Source organism: Carlito syrichta, unplaced genomic scaffold, assembly GCF_000164805.1.
Source record: "Carlito syrichta isolate Samal-C Ts95f unplaced genomic scaffold, Tarsius_syrichta-2.0.1 Scaffold307339, whole genome shotgun sequence".
Classification (NCBI taxonomy): domain Eukaryota; kingdom Metazoa; phylum Chordata; class Mammalia; order Primates; family Tarsiidae; genus Carlito; species Carlito syrichta.
Genome location: NW_007251435.1, coordinates 20,295 through 46,185, shown reverse-complemented (window position 1 = coordinate 46,185; position 25,891 = coordinate 20,295). Strand labels below are relative to the sequence as shown.

At 52.0% G+C, this 25,891-nt stretch overlaps 1 protein-coding gene across 1 annotated transcript in view; it reads left to right on the top strand.

Annotated features, from left to right (window-relative positions):
* The window catches only part of LOC103266817 (olfactory guanylyl cyclase GC-D-like), a 40,419-nt gene that overhangs the window by 4,321 nt on the left and 10,207 nt on the right, over window positions 1-25,891 (top strand). The window contains 12 exon segments of the mRNA XM_021715740.1: window positions 2,330-2,684; window positions 9,337-9,424; window positions 10,120-10,216; window positions 10,301-10,423; window positions 11,681-11,764; window positions 14,686-14,862; window positions 15,100-15,256; window positions 15,514-15,630; window positions 15,633-15,662; window positions 19,413-19,561; window positions 23,363-23,523; window positions 23,984-24,176. Of these exon segments, the coding sequence (XP_021571415.1) occupies window positions 2,330-2,684; window positions 9,337-9,424; window positions 10,120-10,216; window positions 10,301-10,423; window positions 11,681-11,764; window positions 14,686-14,862; window positions 15,100-15,256; window positions 15,514-15,630; window positions 15,633-15,662; window positions 19,413-19,561; window positions 23,363-23,523; window positions 23,984-24,176 (1,731 nt within the window).

Here is a 25,891-nt window from a genome sequence, read left to right as displayed (position 1 = left end):
GGGTGGGCCAGGGGCAGGTGTGCCTGCCTCCCCCCACCCGGGCCTCCCTGGGGCGCCCGGCCTGTCCGTGGCAGAGGGTCGCTCTGCCTCGTCCCTGGCTGGAGCCCGCCTCTCCTCTCACGTGCGCGCGTGTGTGCAGCAGCCCCCCTTTTCTTTGGGGGGTAGTTCAAGACCCCCAGTGGTCGCCTGAAACCAAGGACAGTATTGAAACACACACACAATTTTTTCATATATATTTTTATCTGTGATAAAGTTTATTTATAAATCAGGTGCAGCAAGACATTAACAACTGACCTGGTGCCGTGGCTCAGCCTGTAATCCCAGCACTTTGGGAGGCAGAGGTGAGAGGATTGCCTGAGCCCAGGGGGTCTGAGACCAGCCTGGGTGACTTGGTGAGAACTCGTCTCTACAATAAATCACAAAAACTAGCCAGGGGTGGTGGCCTCCGTCTGTAGTTCTGGCTACTTGGAAGGCTGAGGTGGAAGGATCACCTGTGCCCAGCAGGCGGAGGCTGCGGTGTCCGTGAGTGTGCCACTGCACTCCAGCCTGGGTGACAAAGAGTGAGACTCCAACTGAAAAAAAAAAAGAAAAAGAAAAAGACATTGACAACTAATCATAATAAAATGAAATAATGGTAACAATATACTGTAATAAAAGTTACATGGCTGTGCTCTCACCCCAATCTCTTAAAATATCTTAATATTTTGGACATGACTGAAGCCCTGCATGGCAAAGCTGCAGATGACGGGACTGCTGTGCATCTCTGGGCCTCTCTCCGGCTCTCTCCTTTCTCCCACTCTCCCCTTTGGGACCTGCCTGGTGATTCTCCTCTGTGTCCCCCTTGCTTCTGTTTTTCTATGTCCAGCTCTCTCCAATCCTGGGATTCTCGCGTCTGGCCCAGCTGCACTTTCTCTCGCATTTGCCCTTCTCTCCTGGCTCTGCGTCGTTCTAGCAAATGATGAGGATCCGAGGCAGAAAGTGTCGGGAGTGAGGGTGGGGTGGGGGGACGGGAGGACTTGCTGAGGTCTCTGCCGTTGATGGAGCGTGCTAGTGGTGAGGGATACGGCTGCTGGCCAGCTCTGGCTTACAGGACGCAGCTAAATTAAAGTCTCTGGGGATGCCTCCTTCTTGGTGCCGGGAGATGGGACAAGCATGTGGTTGCTGATGGCGAGTCAGTCAGTCACTCATCTGGCAGGTGTAGACTGAATCCCTCTCATGGGCCACGGGTCCTGGTGTCAGGGACACAATGGTGAATGAGTCAGACCTGGACTTTGAGAAGCTTCCATCTTGCTAGGGGGACGCAGGAAATAACCAACTACCCAGATAACTAAATACACAGAGTGACAAAATCAAACAGGATCAAGTGATAGAGAGGGAGTGAGAGGCGGTAGTGGATGGGCAGGGATGCCCGCTCTGAGGAGGTGATGCTTGAACTGAGCTCTAGGTGATAAGGAAGCAGTCAGATGAGGGTCTGGATGAAGAGTGATCTGGGGAAGCAGTAAGTGCAGAGGCCCTGAGGCAGAGCAAGCTTCAATGGCTAGAGGGAGTGTGGTGTGGCTGGACTGTCGTGAGTGACGGGGGAAGGATCTGAGGTGAACTTGGGACTTCACACCTGAGTGTGTGAGGCACTGTCTGCCAGGAGAAGGAGGCTGAACTTATCCTAAGTACAACGGGAAGCCACAAGTGGGTTTGAAGTAAAAGGTGTCTTGATTTATGCCTTAAACAGAAATCACATGGGCCGCCTTCTGGAGAATGGCCCGGAGAGGGCCAGATTAAACCAGGAGGCCCTTTGGAGGCTGCTCTGGGGGGCCCGTTGACCAGTGAAGGTCCTGGACCCAGCTGGCAGAAGAGGAGGTGGTGAGAGGTCAGAGGGGCTGGGGATAGATATTGAAATACAGCCTCAAAGACTTGATGATGAACTGAAAGGGGGGAAAAAGGCAGGGCTCCGGGGTCAGCCTCAGCTTTCAGCTTGAGGAACTAGATGGGTGGTAGTTCCACTTCCTCAAACAGATTAAAAAATGGAAGAGGAGTTGGCTTCGGAGTGGCAGAACCAGGTAGAACCTGCTAGAACCAGGAGCTCTGTTTGGACATCCTAGGTTTGAGATGCCGGCGAGACCTTGGAGTTGGTGGCGCCCCTGATGGAGGTGGCCATGGAGACCGTGAGGCTGCTGAGTAGGCGCTGAGGTGATGGTGGGACCAGAGAGTGGATTGTGTTGTGAGGGGAGGTAGTGATGATCCAAATAATTGCCTCTGGCAGGGGGCCCAGGACTCAGAGATGCCTGCAGCCTGAGCCATGGGGTGATGGCATTGGGGACCTTCTCTTCCACAGGTGTCCCTGCTGTTTGGAACCATCTATGATGCTGTTGTTCTGCTGGCCCATGCCCTGAATATCTCTGAGAACCCTGGGACAGGGCTCTTGGGTGTTCATTTAGGAGACCACATAGAGAATCTGGATGTGGCTGGCTTTAGCCAGAGAAGTCGCACAGGCGAGAAGGGCAGGAGGCTGGCTCGGTGTGTCATCCTGGACACAGATGGTCGAGGAAGCCAGCTGGTCCCCACTCACATCCTGGACACAAACACATGGCAAGTGTAGCCTCTGGGCAGAGTCATACACTTTCCAGAAGGGGCCCCTCCGGCCCGTGACTCCAGCTGCTGGTTTGAACCCAATACACTGTGCATGACGGGTAATTCATCATCCATCCACACATCACCCACCCATCCATCCACTCATCCATCTACCCAGTAACTCACCCAACCTCCCATCCATCCATCCATCCACCCACCCATTCATCCATTCATTTATCCACTTATCTATCCATTCACTCATCCATCCATTCGTCCACTCACCCATTCATTCACTCACCCAACCTTCCACTTACCCTCTGATCCATCCACTCATCCATCCACTCATCCCTCCATCCACTTATCCTTCCAACCTCCAATTAGTCACTCATCCATCCATCCATGCAGTCACCCACCCAACCACCCATCCATCTACTCGTTCATTCACTTATCCATCTATTTATCCACATCTTTCCATCCATCCACTCATCCATTCATTCATTCACTCACCCATCCATTTATTCACTCATCCATCCATCCACTCATCCACTAATCTGTCCATCCGTCCGTCCGTCCATCCATCCATCCATCATCCATCCATCCATCCATCCATCCATCCATCCATCCATCCATCCACTCATCCATCCACCCACCCACACATCCAACCACTCATCCACTTATCCATCCATCCAACCATCCATCCATCCATCCACTCATCCATCCAACCATCCATTCATCAACTCATCCATCTATCCACTTACCCATCCATCCATCCATCCCTCTACCATCTACCTTTCCATCCACCAACCATCCATTCATCCATCTATCCATGCATTCATGCATCCATATATCTATCATATTTTTGCTTTTGAACTTTAAAAATTATTATTCTCATTTTACTTGGGGAGTACAAGTGCATGTTACAGGGGCATATTGTGCATTGATGGGGATTGGCCTTCAGGTGTACACATTCCCCAAAGAACGAACATTATACCTAATAGGAATCTTCTGGATCTTTCTCCCCTTCCCACCTCCCCATTTTTAGTGCCCCTAATGTCTATCATTTCCATCTTTATGTCATCAAACTCCTACATATAAGGGAGAACATGCGGTGTCTGATTTTCTGTTTCTGAGTTGGTTCACTTAGGATGATGATCTCCATCTCCATCCGTGTTGCTGCAAAGGACATAATTACATTCTTTAATATGGCTGCACAGTATTCCATAGTATACACATGCCACATTTTCCTTATCCAGTTAATCATTGATGGGCACTTGGATTGGTTGCATGACTTTGCTATTGTGAATAGTACTGCAGTGAACATATGTGCAGGTCTCTTTTCTAGATAATGGTTTATTTTCCTTTGGACAGATATCTAGCAGTGGGATTGCTGGGTTGAATGGCAGTTCTATATTTAGTTCTTTGAGAAGTCTTTATATTGTTTTCCATAGAAGTTGAACTAGTTTACGATCTTATCAGTAGTCTATGAGTGATCCCTTTTCTCCACCTCTGTGCCGATATCTGTTGTTCTTTGACTTTTTAATAATAGCCATTATTGGGCAGACTGCTTGAGCTCAGGAGTTTGACACCAGCCTGGGCAACACGGTGAAACCTAGTCTCTACAAAAAAAGAAAATTTAAAAATAAACTGGGCATGGTGGCATGCACCTGTAGTTCCAGCTACTCAGGAGTCTGAGTGGGAGGACCACCTGAGCCCAGGAGGTCAAAGCTGCCGTGAGCTGTTATCGTTGTGATCATGCCACTGCACTCTAGCCTGGGTGACAGAGTGAGCTCTCAATTCAAAATAATAATAATAACAAAATAACAACAACAATAATAATACAATATAATATAACAATATATAATAATGTAATAAAATGACAATAATATATGTGACTGGTGTGAGCTATTTCATTGTGGTTTTAATTTGCATTTCTCTGATGATTTGTGATATTGAGCATTTTTTCATGTTTGTTGGCTGCCATATGTCTTCTTTTGAGAAGTGCCTGATCATGTCCTTTGCCCACTTTTTGATGGGGTTGTTTGTTTTTTTCATGTTGAGTTCCTTGCTTGAGTTCCTTGTAGATTCTGGATATTAGTCCTTTATCTGAGGCATAATTTGCAAACATTTTCTCCTAGTCCACAGGCTTTCTGTTAGCTCTGTTGATTATTTCTTTTGTGGTGCAGAAGCTTTCTGGTTTAAGTAAGTCCCATTTTTTCCATTTTTGTTTTTGTCTCTTGTTGTTTTGGGGATCTTCATCATAAATCTTTTGCTGAGGTCAATGTCTGTAAGAGTGTTTCCTAGGTTTTTGTCTCAGATTTTTATAGTTTCAGGTCTTGCATTTAAGTCTTTAATCCGTCTTGAGTTAATTTTTGTACATAATGAGAGGTAGGAGTCTAGTTTTATTTTGTATATGGCTAGCCAATTTTGCCATCACCAGTTATTGAATAGGATGTCCTTTCCCCATTGTTTATTTTTGTCAGCTCTGTTGAAGATCAGTTGGTGTAGGGATGTGGCTTTATTTCTGGGTTCGCTGTTTGGTTTCACTGATCTAGTTTTGTACCAAAGTCTTGCTGTTTTAGTTACTATAGCCTTGTAATATAATTTGAAGTCAGGCAGTATATGCCTCCACATTTGTTCTTCTTACTTAGGATTGCTTTGGCTATTAAGCTCTTTAGTGGTTTCATATAAACTTTAGCGTTGTTTTTTTCTAGTTCTTTGGAAAATAGTGTTGATAGGGATTGCATTGAATCTGTAGATTGTTTTGGGCAGTATGGTCATTTTCATGATATTGCATTTTATAATCCATGAACATGGGTTGTTTTCCCATTTGTTTGTAATTCTGTTTCTTTAATCATTGTTTTGTATTTTCCTTGCAGAGAACTTTCAACTCTTTGGTTAAGTGTATTTTTAGATTTTTTATTTTTTTGTTTTTGGTGGCTATTGTAAATGGAATTGAGCTCTTGATTTGATTCTTGGTTTGAGTGTTATTAGTGTATAACGTATCCCAAAACTTTACTGAAGTCATTTTTCAGATCCAGGAGTCTCTTGAGAGGTCTTTAGGGTTTTCTAGGTATAGAGTCATGTCATCAGCGAACAGAGATAGTTTGACTTCCTCCTTGTCGATTTGGATGCATTTTATTTTTTTCTCTTGCCCGACTGCTCTGGCTAGGATTTCCAGGACTGTGTTGAACGGGAGTGGTCCACTGTTTATGAGATCTCTCCATATGGACAGTCTTATGTGAGGAGCAGGAGCAAGTGCAGAGAAGGGAGTGGGCACTTCCTTGAGAAGACTGAACCAACAGCTGTGAAGCACCAGGGAAGACAGAGGCTTCCCCTCAGACAAGCAGGGCCCAGGCACTGCTAGAGAATGATCCCGTCTCTCAGGTCTCCTCAACGAGGCCAGTAGCCTATGTGGGCACCCTGGAGCATGGAAGCTCAGAGGGGTTTGGTGACTTGCTGGAGGTCGGTCACACAGGGAGGTGGCGGCTGTGCTCATGCTGAGTCTAGGTCTACTGACTCCAAAGGCAGGGGTCCTTTCAGGAGATACATACCCTTTCAGGCCTCCCTAGGCTCCTGCCTTTTCCTCTTTCTGGAGGGCTCTTCTCTGAGCCACCACCCGCACTCTAACCTCGCCTCTTTGTCCTTCAAGACTGGCTCTGCAGTTTGGGCTGGGGCCCGTCCACAGGGCGTGTATACTGTATTGGCAGTAGCGGTGGGAGTGAGAGGAGGCCATCTGTCTTACAGGCTGGATGTGAGCTCTTTTTGGTGAAGGCAGGCCTTGAACCGAATTGTTGATTTGCCCCTCTTTTCTTCCACAAATCCTGGTTGAGGACCTGCTGCCCCAGGCACTGTGCTTGGCTCTAGGGACGTGGGAGTGAACCCATGTCCCTGCCACATTGAGCTGATGTGCTTGAAGACAGATCCAGAGTCTGCTCTGCAGGGGCTTCTGTCTGGTGGCAGAGGCAGGGACAGCCAGAGACAACACCACACAGTGCAGTCAGAGCAGTGAGGGTGGCAGTCAGGGGCCGATGGCGTCCACAGGAGGGCTTTATAATGCCTATTCTGTCGGTCCTGGCTCCTGACCCCACCCTTGGACAAGTTTGCATGAATTCATTCCACAAACCTATCAGAAGACATCTGTGGAGCTTTCACCTGGGCTGGGCTCAGTGCTGAGAACTCAGGAGATAGTGACAGATAAGAGTCATGGCCACTGCAAGGACCCGTGGCAGACAGAGCTCACAGAGTGAAGAGGGACAGAAGGGTGGACAGGCTCTGAGCGGGGACCAGGACATGCAGGACCTTGGGCAGTAGCACCAGTCTTGAGATGTGTCTTCTCTCAGGGATCCAGTAATGGCCGCTTGGGTTCTAGGATGGCCGTGGCCATCACGACTGCAGCTGATCAGGCGCCATGGACTGAGAGGCCAGGAAGCAGGGGTTTTGAGACCCACATATTTAGGGTTGAGGCTCAACTCCGACTGGCTGTGTGATCCTGAGCAAGTCGCTCACCCTCTCTGGGCCTCCATTTCTCATCCACGAATAGGGATAAAGACCTGCCACTGTCACCTGCTTGTCCTTGGGGTGGGGTGGAGCTAGACCAAGGAGCAGAACTTTTGCTCCCTTGACTGGAAGGGGCTACCTGACTCAGATGTTCTCAGTGAGAACTACTTTCCAGGTGGAACTTAGGAGTCCTAGGACTGATTGGGCTTGTCCTAACAAGAAGATTTGGTGAGGGGTGTCTGGGGAATACACCCATCAGGGCTGGCCTCCTTGTATCTCGGGTCATGCTGGCAAGTGGATTCCCACTATCCTTGTTTTTCTACTGGCTTCTTGTCCTGCAAAGTGGTGCCTGTGAGATGCAATTATCCACATTTCCTTTGAGATGTTGCCCTGTTTTTCAGCCCCCTTTTATACAGAGCTCCTTGAAAGGTTGTCTGTATTCTCTGGGTTGAATGTTTCCTTCCCCCCTGCCCCCACCATGAGCAATCTCATCAGGGTCACCAATGACCCCATGTGGCTGCGTCTAGCACCAGCTGTCAGCTTGACCAGAGGGCTGACTGTTCCCTCCTCCCTCTCTGGGGCCTCCCTGTCTCCAGCTTGTTTACAGGGGCCCCTCTGGCTCGGTGCTTTGAGCCCTGTGTTCTCTCTCTGCACTCACCCTTGGTGTCTTGTCTGTTCCCGTGGCTCCACCCTCTCTCCCTCCTGGACACATGTATCCAACTCCCACTAGACATCTCCACTTGGATGTTGAGTAGGTATCAAGCTGGACAAACCTCAAGCTGAGCTCCTGAGCTGCCTCCCATAGACTTCCCTACTGTAGGTGTGGCCACTTCCCCCCCCCCCCAAAGCTCCTCTCGCCTGCCCCAGCCTATGGGCACCCCACCAGGGCTCCCTCTTTAGAACCTGCCCAGGACCAGCCCACCGCCCACCACTTGCCGCCTGCCCCTCCTCTGCACTCTCTCATTGGCTGGTGAAGTGGTCTCCTGACAGACCTCTCTGCTCCCACCCTTACCCCTGCCACTTAGGGATACAGCTCTGCCACTGTTCCTCTCAGGCCTGCAGAGGCTCTCACCTCACTGGAGGAGAGTGGACATCACGAGGCTCTGTTCCCTGCCACCTGCTGCTTTGTGCCCTGCATCACCCTGCCCTGCTGGCCTGGCCTCTTTGCTGTTACTGGAATGTCCCTGGCATGCCCCTGCCTCAGTCTCTAGGTTTGTGCTCCTGTGCCTGGGACACTTTTCCGCCATGTATCGCGTGGCTTGTTCCCTCTGCCCTCCAGTCTCCACTACAGTCTTTCCTCAGGATTCCTGGCTGATAGAATGACCAGTGGCTAGGAGCCCGGATGCCATAGCCAACTGCCAGGGTTTGAACTCAGGCTCTGCACTCACAGTCACTCAACCCCTCTGTTTCCTCATCTACGGTATCATACCCATGACCACCCTATGTCCAGAAGCAACTGTAAGAAATAACCAGATTGAAATACATACTTCTTAGAATAGGTGATGAACAGTGCTCACCATCTAACGAAGGAAGGGAGGGAGGGAGGGAAGAATAGTCCTCCCTTCTGTGGCAGCAGAGGTCAATGTCTTCACTCCAGAATGGGGCTGGGCATTTTCCCACCTCACCAGCCCATGCCGATGCTGGGGCACCCCTCCCACCTCGCCTGGTGGTCTTCAGCTGCATCTCTGTGACTCCTGACACTAGAACTAGATGTTTAGATTCAGTGTAAAGAGGGCTCGTCTAACAGCAGGGCCATCCCACAATGAAACTGGTTGCCAAGCAGGTAGTGAGCAGCCTATTGCAGGAGCATGCAAGAAGAAGTCGGACGGCAACTGCAGGGGTGCCTCTCACACTTTTTACCCAGCACCCGCCCTGCCCAGGCCTGTGCTAGGCACCAGGCTTGCTGGGAGGAGTACAGCGGAGGCCCTGCTGTCCAGCACCTTTAGTCTAGGGTGGGGGCAGGGGACGGATGAGTGGGCAGACAAAAGCCCACAGTGTGATCAGGACTGTGGAGGGGTCTGAGCCGGGTCCGTGAGTTCTGAGGCAGGGAGCCCAGGGTGAGAACACAGACAGCGAGGCTGGGAATCTGTGTCTGTGCACGACAATTCGTCCACAGGTAGGACTTCCCCAAGCGGGGTCATTCTGAGCCTCGCCCCTGGGAGGAGGCTGAGCTGGAGGTTGTGTCCCCACTTCCCAGGGGAGGAACTGAGGGAGGGAGTGAGTGCAGGAGCAAGGTGAAAGGGCAGTGACTCCCATTTGTCCCTCTTCCCGCAGGTGGACAGGCTCTGGGCAGCGTTCCCACCCTGGCGCTGGCCTGCATCCTGGTGCTGGCTGGCAGCGGGGCCCTCACGTGCCTCCTCAGGTGAGACTCTCTGCACCTGGGCCTGGTCCTGCCTCTCTGTGCCCCCTACCCCCCAGGGCTCCCCCTGTGCACACATCCCTGGTGATCTGCAGGGGGCTCCCCTGGCCTCCCTCTCCTGAGACCTCACGACCCCCAGCATTCCTGTCCCTCCTAGATCCTCAGCCAGGACTTACCAAGGTCCTGGGCTGCCTCCTGAGAGGGTCCGTTTGAGACTTGAGGAAGAAGCCTGTGACCTTGGACGTGACTCCAACTCCATCTGTACAGTGAGGGGCCTGGCCAGCATGATCCCCCAAGGGCCCTCCAGCTTTGAAAACAGTTCTCCCTGGGGTCTAAATTCCTCTGTGTCCCTGAACCCAGACCATCCCTGAGCCTCAGGCACATCAAGAAGGAGGCCACCCTCTACTCCCGGCCTTCTCTGGGCCACCCCACAAGGCCTCCAAGCAGCTTGAGAACACCAAGGCTGGGAACCAACAGGTGCATCAGGCCCTGGGGTCCAGACCTGGGCCCGAGGCCGAGGGGCTCAGTGGAGATGGTGCTCAGTGCCCTCTCAGCCCCACTGGGACTGGTAAGAGACAGAAATGGAAACAGGGAGAGAAGAGGGGAGGCCCAGAGTCAGAGGTAGGCACAAGGGGCCAGGCCCAGGTAGGGGGACGTCTGCACCACCCCCACTGCCCTGCACTTTCTCTTGCCTCCAGATTGGGCATCCAGAAGGTGCAGCTGGTGTGGGGGCCCCACCGGATCCTGCTGACAGCCCAGGAGCTCGCCTTCTTCCATCTGTCCCCAAGCAGATGGGCGGGTGGGACAAGGGCTGAGTGGGGCAGGCAGGCCGTGGGTGGAGGCCTGGTCAAGGCTCTCGACCACTCCTATCCCCACCAGAGACTGCATGTGGACAGTAAGTCGAGAAGTGTGGTGGATGGCAGAAGCCTGATGTCAGTGGCCCAGGGGTCAGCAAAGAGCCTGCCAGGTTCCCAGAAACCAATCTGCATGGCCCTGTATCAGGTAAGTGCCTCTGCCACTCCCAGGCCCAGACTCAGGGAGTTGCAGTTTGGGAAAAGCCGAGGGAGCCCACAGCCTCCTGGGCCTCTGTATGCCACACTCCCGTTATAGAATGGGAAACTGAGGCTTGGATAGGAGTAGTGCCTTTCCTGAGTCACAGGACCCTCAACTCCGGGCCTAGCATGGTTCATGATCTGAGCTTGAGATGTTTCCCAAGGGCACTTGGCTCTAGGCACTGCCAGTGTGGTCCACCCAGGGTGTCTCTCGGGGACCAGGGCCAGCCCAAGTCACCCTCCTGCCTGCTTAGGCAAGGTGAGATCCTGGGTCCCGGAGGCCCTGATGTGTGGGGGTGGTGCCCAGTCCAGGGCAACCTCTGGTAGAGGCCAGGCCACCAACTGATAGAGAGGCTGGAAAATCAGAGGTGGGCCCGGCAAGAGTCTCCAGTGAGGACACTGCTATTTCTCAGGTGAGTCATTCTTGAACTCCAGTCCCCAGAGGCTCCGATTCCCTGGTTCCACACCTCTCACTGCTGATGAGTCAGGCTGATACTTTCTCCAGGAAGCAACAGGAAACTCTTGCTCCTTCCCTTCCACTCTGTCTCTGGGGATTCCATCTTCTCTGTCTGCTGAAAGGAGCCTTTAAGGATGCGCTACGTGTGTTTTTTTCTACTTCTCTGAGTTAACTGACAGGCTGCAGGTGAGGCTCGGGAGGCAAATCCGCCAGGGACCGGAGAGAGGAGGCAAGAGCAGGACCCTAATCAGGTGCCCCTTCCCCTCTCACCTGACCCTCTCTCCTCCCCTAGAGTTCCTGGGCCACAGAGCACCCCCCATGCTCACAACCAGTTCACAGGGTTAGAGGTACCATGGGCACCTGAGGCCTGCAGGGCAAAGCTGATCTTGAAGCCGGAGCAAGCGTCTCGATACTACCATATCATTAGCCTGAGGAGCTGGTGGCACTGTCGCCCTCACTTTATAGATCAGAAACATGGGGCTCAGAGAACTAAAGTCACTCGCCTTGGGTCATAGAGCTAGAAAGTGGTGGAGTCAGGATGGGTCCTCGGGTCCTTCCGCCAGAGCCCGGCCCCTGGCGGTGCCCGGTGGTACTAAAGTCTAACTTCCCACTGACTACCCTGTGCCTGGCTCCTACCCCGCAGAAGGAACCTGTGGATGGGGAAGCAGCTGAGGGTGAGAGAGGCGGGGGGATTTCTGGAGGTCCCAGAGCTGGGGAACAGCAGCAGCTAAGCTCCCATTCTTCCTTGAGCTGGGAGACTGGGTGTGGCTGAAGAAGTCTGAAGCAGGCACAGACCCTGAGCTGCGCCCCAGCTGCCTCAGCCTCCGGAGGAAGGTAGGGCTGTGGGGCGTGGAGGGCAGGCGGCTGGGGAGGGGGGCTGCTCGGAGACCCTTCCTGGTCTGAACTGGTGCCTACTCAACAGTTGGCCTCAGAGGGGAAGTCATTCCTGTCATTGTGATCCCGTCCATTGCCACACCTCAATCATGGCTATACACGACCATGGACACCGTCACATACCAGCGTCCCTACAGCCATGCCACCACCCCAGTATGATCATCACCACAACCACCAGGGTCACGGTCCCCTCCACCGGTGCCATCACATGGCAACTCATAGTCAAGGGGCTCCACCCTGCATTCTCCCTCCGTCTGCCCATCCCCATTTTTATTCACTGTTCATGGAGCCAGGCAAGGGTTCTGGGCTTTGGGGACACAGTGGAAAAGAGAGACAAGGTTCCTTCCCTCGAGGAGATTCAAGTCATTTGTCATCACTAACCACATAAACACCTTCACCCCTGAGACTGTCACCATTCTGGGAGGCACTGTGGGATGGAAGATGGAGCACAGGAGTTGGGTCAGGAAGATTCCAGATGGAATCCTGCCTCCACGGAACACTCTGCTTGCCTGTAACATGGAGCTGGTGATGTCCACCTCCGGGGGGGGTTATGAGGGTTGCAGAGAAATAGGGAGTAACCTAGAATTGCTCTTGGCAAGTAGTGTGCTTTCAACAAATGGTGAATTTTATGACTACTTATAATATCACCACTCTCTGAACTATCTGCTATCTCTTGGTCACGGTAGTCACAGGGCCCTCATTCCAGAGAGATTAAAGGATTGGAGGTTGAGTTAGGCCTTTTCCAGTGAGCATCTTGCAATCAATGTGAGTAGATGTTTCTTAAAAGTTTTCTTCTAAGACCAGACACCATGACTCATGCCTGTAATCCCAACACTTTGGGAAGCTGAGGCAGAAGGATTGCTTGAGGCCAAGAGTTTGAGATCAGTCTGGACAACAGAGAGCCCTCAACTCTACAAATAAATAATAATAAAACAATCAGGTGTTGTGGTGCATGCCTGTAGTCCCAGCTTCTTGGGAGGCTGAGGCAGGAGAATTGCCTGAGTTCAGGAGGTCAAGGTTGCATGATCATGTCACTGCTCTCTAGCCTGGGCAACAGAGCAAGACCCTGTCTCAAAAAAGGAGGAGGAAGAGGAGGAGAAGAAAAGTTCCTATATGTGGTCGCATGAATTTGGAAATTGCTTGGGTTTGCTATAAGACTTCTGAGAACTTTTAGTCTGCTGCTTTGGCTGTCTATTACTGGGTGACAACTCACCCCAGTTTTGTAGGTAAGAAATCAGGGCAGGGCTCAGCTGGGCAGTTCTTCCGTTCTGTTTTGTATTGGTTGGGGATCACTTAGTAAATGGGTTGTACAAGGTTGGCACTTAGGAGTAAATGGGTTGTAAGAGGTTGGCAAACTCTGGCCCATAGACTAAACCAGGCCCACTGCCCGCTTTTGTAAATAAAATTTATTGGTGCACAGCCATGCTTTGTCTATGCATTGTCTGTGGTTAATTTAGTGCTACCATGGCAGAGGTAAATAGTGTGACAGAGACTATATGGCCTGCAAAGACTAAAGTGTCTACTCTTTGGACTTTTTGAGAAAAGTTTGCTGACTCCTGGTCCAGAGGACCCAAGATGGCTTCACTCACATTCTTGGTGCCTGGGGAGGGCAGTAGGAAGGCTGGGCTCACTGGACTCATCTTCCTTCTCCATGTAGTCTCAGGGCCTCCTACATCGTCTTTCTAGTGTGGTGGCTCATCAACTCGTTCATTAGTCCATGACTTAGGTTCTTGCCTGGTGGTTTAGACTCAGGGTGGGACTTCCCGCCCAGTGGTTCACCCAGTGGTTCCGGGCTCTACCAGGGTGCTCCAAGAGACAGAAAATGCCAGCTGCCAGTCTCCTAAGACCCGAACCCAGAAAGGTACAGAGCCACTTCCACTGTATTCTGTTGGTCACAGGAGTCACAGCGCCACTCAGATTCAAGGGGAGGGGACAGAATTGTACCACTTGATGGCAGGCATGTCAAAGGCTTTGAGGTCATTCTTAAATCACCACTGAAGTTAATATACTTGCAAATCTCTAAGGCAGGGGGAGGGGGAAGGGAGGGAGAGCATACAGGTTTCCCCCTCTTAGTCAACCCTGAACGGTTTTTGTGAAGAGGGCCATGCCAGACAAGACTTCTGCCTTTCCTGCTTTGGTAAATGTCGTGTCCTTTGTTGGGTTCGAGCTTTGTAACTCGCTGGGCAGCCATCAGAGAGGCTGCTTTCTGCTTATGCCTGATCTCTTCAGTTCCTCTTCCTCCCGCTTCTATCCCTTAGTTTTGGGGGAAGAATTCATACAGTTTTGGGGTCCATGGTATTACTTAGGTTGGGAAATAGACCTACATCCCTATTCTGTGGAGTTGGCCACAGCTTATTCATTTGTTCATCTATGGTGATTTTACTCGTTCACTCATTCAAACACTCTTTCACACATCAACCCGTTCATCAGTCCATCCATCTATCCATTTGTCCATCCATCCACCATCCATCCACCCATCTATTTAGCCACCCATCCACTCATGCATCCATTGATCAATTCATTTGTCTATCCACCCATCCATTCATCAAACCGTCCGTCCGTCCATCCATCCATCCATCCATCCATCCATCCATCCATCCATCCATCCATCCATCCATCCAAACATTCATTCACGCATTCATTCATTTATCCATCCTCCATCCATCCTTTCCTTACCACCCAACAACCAGCCATCCATCCATCCATCTACCCTCCCCTCCATCCATCTCACATCCATCTGATGCCTCTCTGTGCTCAGCCCTGTGCGGGATGCTAAGCCCTGGGGGCCTAGATGTGGCTCATATCTGGTGCAGTCCTCTAAGGACCCCTGGGAGCTGCTGAGGTGCCCATTTCCCTGGCAGATGCGAGAGCTGCGGCATGAGAACGTTGCCACTTGCCTGGGCTTTCTTGTGGCTCCTGGGATCAGTGCTCTGGTTCTAGAGCACTGTCCCCGGGGCATCCTGGAGGACCTGCTGCAGAACAAGGCCCTGTGACTAGACTGGACCTTCAAGGCCTCCCTACTGCTGGATTTTATCCAGGTGAGAGCCCTTCCTGGTCGTGGAGCTATGGGGGCAGTGGGAGGGCAGGGGACAAAAGGTGCTCAGATTTCCCGCAACTGGGCTCTTTTTGTTTTGTCTAACTGAGGAATATCTAAACAGTGTGGCCAAGGGGGATAAGAGGCAGGAAGGCTTTCTGGGGCCTGTGGGAATTCTGAGAGGACTAGGAGTCCCTGTCATTCATTACAGACCTAATGGACCCCACTCTATCCACCCCAGGGCATGCAGTATCTTTACCATCGACATTTCCCTCACGGCCACCTCAAGTCCCGAAACTGTGTGGTGGACTGTCGCTTTGTGCTCAAGGTCACTGACCACGGCTACGCAGCACTCCTGGAAGCTCAGCGGGCTCCCTGACCCTGGTCAGCCCTGGAAGGTCAGGTCAGGGGCAGGCAGGGGCTGCCAGGAGGTTCTGACGCCTCTACTTGCACAGATGCCTGTAAGGCAAGGGAGGAGGGGCGAGGTCTCCAGGCCTCTGAAACTTTCCGCGATGTGACCTTGAGTACATGGCTTTTCCTCTCTAAAGGAGCCTCATGGTGGAGGGAGGGGCGATGACAGCACAGGTGTGATGCGCCTGGCCCAGTTTGGGTCATCCATGGGTGACGGCACGGTGGCCCTGCCCTGTGATTGCAGAGCTGCTGTGAACGGCTCCTGAGTTGCTGTGGAGGCCTGGGCTCTCCGGGCAGGGCACCCTCAAAGGGGACGTCTTCAGCATCGGCATCATCCTGCAGGAGGTGCTGACCCGAGGTCCGCCTACTGCTCCTCAGGACTGTCAGCGGAAGGTACGTCCTTGGCAGGAGTCTCTGTGTAATTGGGAGCTCTGCGATCATCAGGAAATCCAGGTGTAAAAATAGCCACATAGACACACACACTTCAGATGTGTTCCCCTGACACATGGGGGGAGCCTTCAGCAGCTCTGCCAACCCAGCAGCAAATCTGCGCCAGGGACTGACGTTGGCTTCTGGTTGAAAGCCCCAGCCTCCCCCTTCCTCCGCAGTGTCACTGCCACGACTGCAGGTGCTCAGGCCCTGGCTACCTGTTCCCTCCACTGCCCCCCAGCACACCCTTCGTGTCTATACGGACCTCAGTCCCACCCCCGTTGTTTCACTTACTCTGTGACAAATCATTTACCCTCTCTGAGCTTCCGTTTTCTCATCTCTGAAATGTGGGTACAGGTCAGGCGTGGTGGCTCATGCTTATAACCCTAGCACTTTGGGAGGCTGAGGCAATAGAATTGCTTGAGCCCAGGAGTTCGAGAACAGCCTGGGCAACATAGCAAGACCTTGTCTCTACAAAAATCAAAGTGCATGGTGGTGTGCCCTTGTAGTCCTAGCTACTCAGGAGGCTGAGGTAGGAGGATTGAAGCTATGGTGACTTGTGATTGTGCCACTGCCCTCCATCCTGGGTGACAGAGTGAGACCTTGACTCAAAAAAATAAAGTAAAATAAGGATCTGATATAAATATGTCAGACACCAAGCCCCGTGCCTGATGTGGCCAGGTTGCTCAATCTTTGAAGGCTTGGTTGCCTGCCTGAACAGGGCTCCTTCAAAGGGCTGGAGAATTTGAGGGGCCTAGGACAATCACTCACGTTCCCCACCACCACCTGGCCTGCAGACATTTTCTCTCCTCTCCCCCAAGGCCAGGGCCCAACTCCAGAAATGCTTCCTCCCTTCTGTGTCGTCTGTCAGGGCTCCTGGATCCCAGGCTGCCCTCCGATTGCCCATCTGCTGCCTCTGCCCAGTCCCAGGGACTTGTCCCCAAGATGCCCTGGCACCTCAGGCTGCAACACGAGGCAGTGATGGAGCCAAGCCCACTATCGTTCCCACCCTGATGGATAATCTTCAACTCACAGGAGGCCTGGCCTACTTTCTGTCTCCACCACTGCACCGTCCAGTGATTAACGAGGATCTCAGGCCCCGGATTTACGAGGTGGAGGAGAGGGCTGATCCAGCCATTTGTTCAACACTCCTCTGCTGCCTTCTCTGCATCTGCCTCTGAGTACAGGAAGCACCGGCCAGGTAAGATCTGCAAGCCAGTGCAGGGCCTCCACAGGCGAGGCCCCCTCAAGCTCTGGGTATAGTGACCCAGGCCTGGAATTCTGGCCACACTGGGATAGGGCTGTCAGTCCAGAACCTGCTGTGTCCCGAGGTATGCTCTCTCTGGCCTCAGGGAGTACAGGGTTGAGGACACACACCAATTTGCCTCACGATTTTTAGTAAATCGTTTTTAGGCCCTAAGTGTCAGTGTTCTCATCTGTAATTTGGGAACCATGATATCTGCCTTCCAGAGTAACTGTGAGGATACAGTAGAATGCTTTAGACAAAATGCCTGACACCCAGTGGGTGCTCAATAAATGTCTGCTTGGGTGGTTTTAGGAGCATGCTAACAGGGAGCCCCGGGTTCTCTCCTGACTCTGGTATTTTTGAAGATTCTCTAGGGCACTTTGCAACTCCCTAGGCATTTCCATTTGCACTATTCATTCGATAACCCAGGAGGTGGGTGATCATCCCCTTTTCAGAGAGGGGTGAAGTGAGGCTCAGAGGGGGAAGGTGCTTCTGAGAGGGGAAGCAGGGGATTTGGGTGGGAGACTCCTGACCCGGTTGGTGCCCTGACATGTTGGAGTCACCCCTGGAGCAGTCTCCCAGAGCCCCACCAGGCCCCAGAACTGGACACATGCCGTCAGCATGGTCAACCCATCATGGTAGCACATGATGTCCACTGCATGCCTGGCACAGGGAGAGCAGTACAAGAGCCGACTGGGGCTGGGCAGAGACCCCCAACACGGTCATGTGTGAAGACTCCCTGTGACTGTCGGGAGAGGCTGGAGCCTCACAGGCCACTATCTGGCTTTTCATGTCTTCTGACAGAGAAATTACCCAGGGACAGCACCTGCTTTGAAATCAGCACTGCTTTGAAATGCACGTGTGTTGTGGCTGTCACAACTGCATACTGCATACTTTTGAAACAGAGTCACCTGCATACTTTTGAAACAGAGTCGTCCATGTGTGCATGCGATGCATTATTGCTTCCATCTGCACACGGTCCTCTGTAAGCAGATCCAGCTGCCTCGGCCTGTCCTTGGGGTCTGAAGCCTGCAGGTCGGGAACCTCAGAGCCGAGGGGATCACGCGGCCTGAGTGGAAACCAGGCCCAGTTCTAGTGTCTGCTTTTTACCAGCCCCATATGGGTGCCCTCCTTCACCCCGGGAGCCTCAGTTTCCCTGTCTCTGAAATGGGACAGTGACTCATGCATTCTCCCCAACAAGGAGGCCAACAAGGGGATGGGAGGGGGACTGAAATCCAGAAAGTAGTTTCTCCTCACTGGTTCCAAGAACTCCTTCACTCATGGCAGGAGGACCCCAGCCCTCCTCAGAGGAGCTTAACCTGTTGTTCCTCATAACAACCCTTTGAGGCATGTATGATTCTTAAGTCCATCGTGTAGGTGAGGAAACTGAGGCAGAGCAGCGCTATAACTTGTCAGTGGATAATCTAGAAGTCCCATTCTGATCCATGGACCCCAGAGCCTGAGCTTGGTGTCAGCCCCTCCACCTCCCAGTCTGCCTTAGAATCTCCTGGCTCCCCCAGGCTCTCTAATAGCGTCCCAAAGCCGGGTTATTTCCATTAGTTGTTAGGTGGGGAAACTGAGGCACAAAGTAACAGTAAGTGGCAGAGCCAGAACTAGAACACTAAGCCAGATGCTATGGCTCATGCCTGTAGTCCCACACTTTGGGGGGCAGAGGCGAGAGGATTGCCTGAGTCCAGGGGTTTGAGACCAGCCAGAGCAACTTGGCAAGACCTCGTCTCTACAATAAATCAAAAAACTAGCCGGGCGTGGTGGCGCATGCCTGTAGTTCCAGCTACTTGGAAGGCTGAGGCAGAAGGATCACCTGAGCCCAGCAGGTCGAGGCTGTGGTGGCTGTGAGCGTGCCACCACACTCCAGCCTGGGTGACAGAGTGGGACTCCCATGCAAAAAAAAAAAAGAAAGAAAGAACAAGAACCTTGACTCAGCCTGGTGTGTGGACAGGAAGAGCTAAGGCCGTACCACTTGTCTTGGGGAAATGGTGATGATGATGGTGGTAAGCAGGATGTCTTGTTTGCACTTGTGGGAAGCTGGCATCAGTCTCCAGGTGGCAGGACTGGTGGAAAGAGCCACAGCATCGAGGTTTCAAGCTGGCAGCCGGACAGTGGCCGTTGTTGCCAGGCGCCAGGCACCTGCCACTAACACCTATCGTCTCCTCCCTCAGCGCCCCTTGTGCAGCAAGGCCGTTTATTAAGCTCATTACACAGATGGGGAAACTGAGGCTCAGAGAGGTCTCCCAACTCCCCTGGCTCCCAGTCTGAGACCCTTTCCCTGGCCACACCCTGGGACAGACCCAGGGAAGCAGCCATGCCATGTCCACTGGCCAGCCATGCCTGGACACAGAAGATGTGTCCTCAGGGCCAGAACCCTGTACCCCCATAGGCCTAGCTTGCCCCCTCCTGTGAGCCCTCTGGGGACCTCAGGCTCACCATCCACACGGTGTTTTGTGCAGAAACCATCAGGAAGGTGGCGACTCTACTTCCCCTGTGCCGGTCACTGGTGTCCCCTGACCACAGGCCACCCGACTGCCTCCAGCTGATGAAGCAGTGCTGGGAGGAGGTGCCAGAGGACAGACCAAGCCTGGACCAGATCTACACCCAGGTGAGTGATCCCGGAGGAGCGAGTGCTCACAAGAAATGGCCCAATTGGCCGGGCTCGGTGACTCAGCCTGTCATCCCAGCACTTTGGGAGGCTGAGGCAAGTGGATTGCCTGAGCCCATGGGTTCGAAACCAGCCCAGGCAACTTGGTGAGACCTCGTCTCTACAATAAATAAAAAATTAGCCAGTCGTGGTAGTGTGTGCCGATAGTTCTGGCAACTTGGAAGGCTGAGGTAGAGAGATCACAGGAGCCCAGCAAGTCAACGATGGGGTGGCCGTGAGTGTGCCGCTGCATTCCAGCCTGGGCGACAGAATAAGACTCCAACACAAAAAAAAGAAAAAAAAGAAATGGCTCAATCTTTCACCTCGCTTTACCCAGTGGGAGCCCCATGCTGTCGCTGGGTCCTGGAAACGCTTTGCAATGAGGAACACCGTCTAGCACTGTCAGCCTGAGGTGCGACTCCTAGCCTTCTCAAGGTGAGATGTGACTCCAACATCTTCAAGCAGAGCTTCCTCAGGACCACAAGTTCCAGGAACATTTGCCCAGTGCCTTCCTGAGTGGCTGGCCCCATGCCAAATGTCCCGCTTCCTTCTTTTAATCCTCACAACAGCCCCCAGAAGGAGCAGAAACCCGGGTCTGTCTGTCTGTCTCCTAGCACCAGAGCAGAGAGGACATTTGTGGCTGTGGAGACAGCGCCAACTCCCGAATCAGTGAAGGAAGATGCCAGGGGCCCTGGGGTCCCCCAGGTCCTCCTTGGGGACGCAACGGGAGGGGCAAGGCAAGTCTGTGTGAGCCTGTGGGTGGCAGTGTCGTGTGTGGGCCTGACCCAGTCAGTGGATGGCCCTACGATAGCAACCCTTAGGCAACAGCTTCTCACCTCCTGCCCTGCATTCCCTGGCCACTGTGGAAAGTTGCCGCGGAGACGTTCAGCAAGCAAGAGGACATCAGGGCAGGTGAGGAGGGGCAGCCAGTAGCAAGACAGACGGAAGAGAAGCCCACAGGTGTCCCTCGAGAAGCCCTCCCACATCGCATATCCGCCTTCTTACCGCCTCCCTCCCCACTTAGCTCTGGAAGACAAGAAATCTCAACTCAGAGTAAATGAGCTCCAAGGGGTCTCGGTGAGGGTGGGCAGTGGAGCCAGGATGAGCAGCCGGTTCTTAAAACGCCAGCCTGGAATCTCTCCAGGGCATCAGAGACGGGTGAGAGCTTTTGCCCTAAGTGAGAAGACTGTGGGAAAACACCCCTGCCCAAGGCTCTGTGGCAAGAAGTGTATGGGCGAACTCTGTATTCAGCATAAAGACGGTGGAGTCACATCTCGCTGAGGGGAGGCTAGGAGTCAGAATGCCAGGACTCACATGTAGACTGCCACTTACCTGCTACTTGACCTTGGGCAAGTTCATGGCTCCGTTGAGCTCAGCCTCTTTATATGAAACCTGGAAAGATAGCTGACTCTGGCCTAACTCTCCAGATATATGTGACCATCCAGTGAGATAAGTGATTTTTTTTTTTTTTGAGTTGGAATCTTACTCTGTTGCCCAGGTTGGAGTACAGTGGCATGGATCACAGCTCACCACAGCTTCAACATCCTGGGCTCAGGTGATCCTTCTGTCTCAAACCCCCAGTAGCTGGGACTACAGGCGCACATCACCATATCCAGCTAATTTTTTGAATTTTTTGTAGATATGAGTCTTGCTATGTTGCCCAGGCTGGTCTCAAACTCCTGGGCTCTAGCAATTTTCTTGCTTCGGTCTTCCAAGGTACTGGGATTACAGATGAAGTATAGGAGAAAAAACATTGACATGAAAGTCAAAAGACCTGACTTTATATTCATTTCATATTGTTCTGGGAGCACTAGCCAATGCAATTAGACAAGAAAACAAATATTAGAAAGGAAGAAGACTGTAGATGTTATTTGTAATCATGTGATTGTGTTCTTAGGAAATCCAAGGAGAACAATGCAGGGGCATTCCAAATAATCCAGTAATTCAGTGGGATGGCTGGTGATCGCCTTAGTATATACAAGACTCCAGTCTGAAACTCATCCCACCACTGTGTGCTCCCTGGAAAGTTATTTGACCTCAGATGCCTCATCCCTTCATTTGTACAGTGGTGACTCTCCATATAGTGGTGGCCTTGGAGTCAGCTTCATGTCCTTGTTGGTGTCTTAAGCTCAGCAGTTGCCACACCCACCTTTAATGGACAATACAAAATAGTTGCACTCCAGGGGCTGCTTCCACTCCCTACCCTGCAGATATTTGGCTGAGAGAAGTGGTGCCAGTGGAGGTTAGAGGTACATAGTCACACACACAGACACTCCTGCGTACACACACACACACACACACACACACACACACACACACACCTCTACACACACACACACATACACCCCTACACACACACATATCCCTACACACACTCCCCTATACATATCTATACCCACACACCCCTACACACACACACACACACACATTCCAGATGCTGGATTTAGACAAGCATGAACTCCTTGACTTTGACCATCAAAGTTGCTTCTCCTGGTGACTGCACTTTGGGGAGATGCAAGTGCAAACACATTGGAGAAGGTTCTGGTAAGTCTCCTGCCAGATTTCCTATGAGATTATTGTAAAGGTGCAGTTTGTGACCACACATAAGGGTCCTCACATAAACACCTAAGAAAGGTAATTCTCTTTGTTTGGCATTAGCTGTAGTTGTGTCTCTTTTGATCCACTAGTTTAATGCTCCAGTGTCTCTTGGACTCATGGATTGTGTAATATAGATTTTATCTTTGCTGTGTTGCTAGGAAGCTCTTATCCAATATGGTGACCAAATTCTAGCATGGATTTTGCATACAGACTTTCCTCCTGGATTTAACTTTTTTTTTTTTTAACCTTTATTCTTCTTTGGTCCTAATATCCTCACCTATTTTTTACTATTTTATGTTGTGGTGCTTTTATTTTTCCTAGTCCTTAATTTTTTTTTTTTTTTTGAGTTGGAGTCTCACTCTGTTGCCCAGGCTGGAGTGCAGTGGCACACTCATGGCCACCGCAGCCTCAACCTGCTGGGCTCAGGCGATCCTTTTGCCTCAGCCTTCCAAGTAGCTGGAAGTAGGCGCATGCCACCACGCCTGGCTATGACAGTCTGCATGTATCCTATCTATCCACCCATCCATTCATCCATTCATCTGTCCATCCATATCTAACTGTCTCTATCTATCTATCTACCTATCATCTATCTATTAGCTATCATGTATCTATCTGCCTATTGTCTAACGATGTATCGTCTATCTCATCTATCATTTCTATCATCTATTCATCCATCTTTATCTATCTATCCTCTATCTATCTATTATCTATCTGTATCAGTCATCTATTGATCTATCCATCATCTAACATGTATCTGTCTGTGTATCTATCATCTGTCTATCGTCTGTCTATCCATCCATCCATCCGTTCATCCCTCCCTGTCTATTTTTAAGAACAAATAATGCCTATCCTGCTGTGACATGAGACCCAGTGCAGTAGGGTTGGCTGTTTTCTAATGGTGGCGCTGGCTGGTACGGGCACCTTTGTGAGGTCCTCTTGCTTGCTCGGCCCACACAGGACGGTCCCATTTCTCCTCACAGCTGATCGTGCTCATCTCTCATCAGAGCCACCATCTCTGTCACTCATACATGCTCCCACAACAGTGCAGCTCCTCCAGGGAGGGACTCTGTCCGGCTCAGTCCTGTGGTCGCCTGCTTCCCAGTTGAGGGCTGGGTGTGCTGACCTTCATGGATGAATTGGGACTTTGGTTTGTTCCCTCTTCAGTTCTAAAGCATCAACCAAGGCAAGACCAGCGTGGCTGACTCCATGCTGCAGATGTTGGAGAAGTACTCCCAGGACCTAGAGGGTCTGATCTGGGAGTGAACTGAGGAGCTGGAGCTGGAAGGACAGAAGACGGAGAGGCTGCTCTGCCAGATGCTGCCCCTGTGAGTGGCCCCTGGGGCTCGAGGGTGCCTCTAGCCTCAGCTCCGAGCACAGGACCTGAAGCAGAGTTGGTGCTCAGCAAATCTCGGTTCTATGAATTCACTCATTCATGTTTACCCAACATTTTATTTATATGCAGCACATTATTTTATTTATTTGTTTTTATTTATTTTTAGAGACAGGGTCTTGCCATGGTGCCCAGGCTGACCTGGAACTCCTGGGCTCAAGCTATCTTCCTGCCTTGGCCTCCCAAGTAGCTGGGGCTACAGGCATGTCCCTCACCATGTGCCAGGGATTGTGCTGGGTATGAATTTCTGCCCTCTCATGCCCTTGGGAGCAAGGAGAGGGCACAATGCCCCATCTCACTTGAGAGAAAGCAATGCCCAGGCAGGGACAGGTGTTTGCTCCAGTGAGATCAGCACACCTCCCACCTTGTGACTCTGGCCCTTCCCATCCCTTCAGGTCTGTGGCTGAAGTCCTGAAAGTGAGGGCGACTGTAGAGCCAGAGTACTTTGACCAGGTTACCATATACTTCAGTGACACTGTGGGTTTCACCATCATCTCAGCCCTGAGTGAGCCCATCGAGGTGGTGGGCTTGCTCAACGATCTCTACATGCTGTTTGATGCTGTTCTGGGCAGCCATGACGTGTATGAGGTGAGTATACCAGGAGGCTGGTGATTCCTCCTTGCCTTTCCTACGGTGTCTATGTTGTAGATTTACTTCCATTCCTTTATGTGTGTGTTTGTATCAGTTAGCTATTACTGTGTAACAAATAACCCCCAAACCCAACAGTGTAAATGATATGCATTTATTACTGCTCACAAGCCTATGGGTCGGCTGGAAGGTTCTTCTGGACTCACTCATACATCTGTGTCAGCTATGGGTGAGGGAGGCTGCTCTGCTGATCTTAGCTGGGTTCTGTCACATCTCAGAAGCCTTGGCTGGCAAACTCAGTTCTGGTCCATAGATCTCTCCTCCTCCAGCAGGCTAGCCTGGGACTGTTTTCATGGCGTGGCTTGTTTACATGGTGTAGTCTGGGACTGTTTCCATGATGTGGCAGGGTTCTGAGAGAGACGACAGAAATATGCAGGCCTCTTGAGATCTGACCTAGGGTCAGGCACCTTGCAGCTTCTGATGTATTCTATTGGTCAAAACGAAAGCCAGCCTAGTTCCAAGAGGTGAGGAGATAAACCCCACCTCTTGATGGGAGAAGTTTCCAAGTCATACTGCAATAGAGTGAATATGAAGAAGGAGGGAGCATGGGGGCCATTTTGTATTTAACTGACCACGGTGTTCACTTGTCCACTGGTCACCCATCCATTCCTGTACAATTTTTATTGGCAGGGTTTTCTTTGCCTGATGCTGTGCTGGGCACAGGCAGACAGATGTGTCAGCTCCTGTCCCCACCCTCAAGGAACTCTCAGTCCTGTGGGTAAATGGGACGACCTGCAGTGAAAGTATGAAAGTGGTCATCCAGGGAGGCAGAGGAGGCTGAGAGAGCCCCAGTTCAGCCAGGAGTAGGAGTGTCAAGAACAGGGAAGACTTCCTGGAAGAGGTGCCGCCTTCCCAGCACTGTCCAGTCTGGGCATGACTACTCCAGGCAGGCAAGAGGGGAAGAATGTTCTGGAACTTGAGGCCAAGAGGGTCTGGTGAGTGCAGGAGCACTGAATGGGCTGGGATGCTTGGATGTGAAGTCCGCCAGCAGAGGGGAGGGGAGGGAACACTGGAGAGGGCAGTGGGGGCCTTGGCAGTGCCTTCAAGGCCTTCCCCACGCACTTCTCTGTCCTGGGTCTGAGTCCCAGCCTGGCCACCAGCTTGTGTGTGGCTTTGGCTTAGTGGTCTCCTCTCTCTGGGCCCGTTTCCTTGACCGGGGACTTGAGTAACGAGCACCGTCCTGGCAGGGCACAGAGGCAGGGAGGATCTGCCCCCACAGAGAAGTGGGTGTGAGCCGTGGATGGCAAGGGCAAGTCGCCTCCTGCCTGCTGCTTTTCAGCTCTGCCCCTGCTGAGGAGGCACCCAGCCCAACCCTGCCCCTCATTTGGATTCAGGAGCCGGGGCCTTGGTGGAGAAGGTGGGGAGGGAGGTCCCAGGAATCACCACCCCCGGCTCCATTGGTCTTATCCTCAGTGTGTGACCCACCAGTCCCCGTCCAACCACAGCCCCCTCAGGAGGCAGGGGCAGGGAGGGTCAGGCCCTCAGGGCTGGAGCCAGGCTGAAAAGGATGCCTGGGAAGGGAGTTTCTGAGGACAGAACCAACTCTTGAGGTGCCCGGCGATCGGCAGACAGCGCCATTTATAGTATCCCTATAACAATAATCACCAACACTTATCGAGCGCTTACTGTATACCAGATGCCAATGTTAAGTGCTT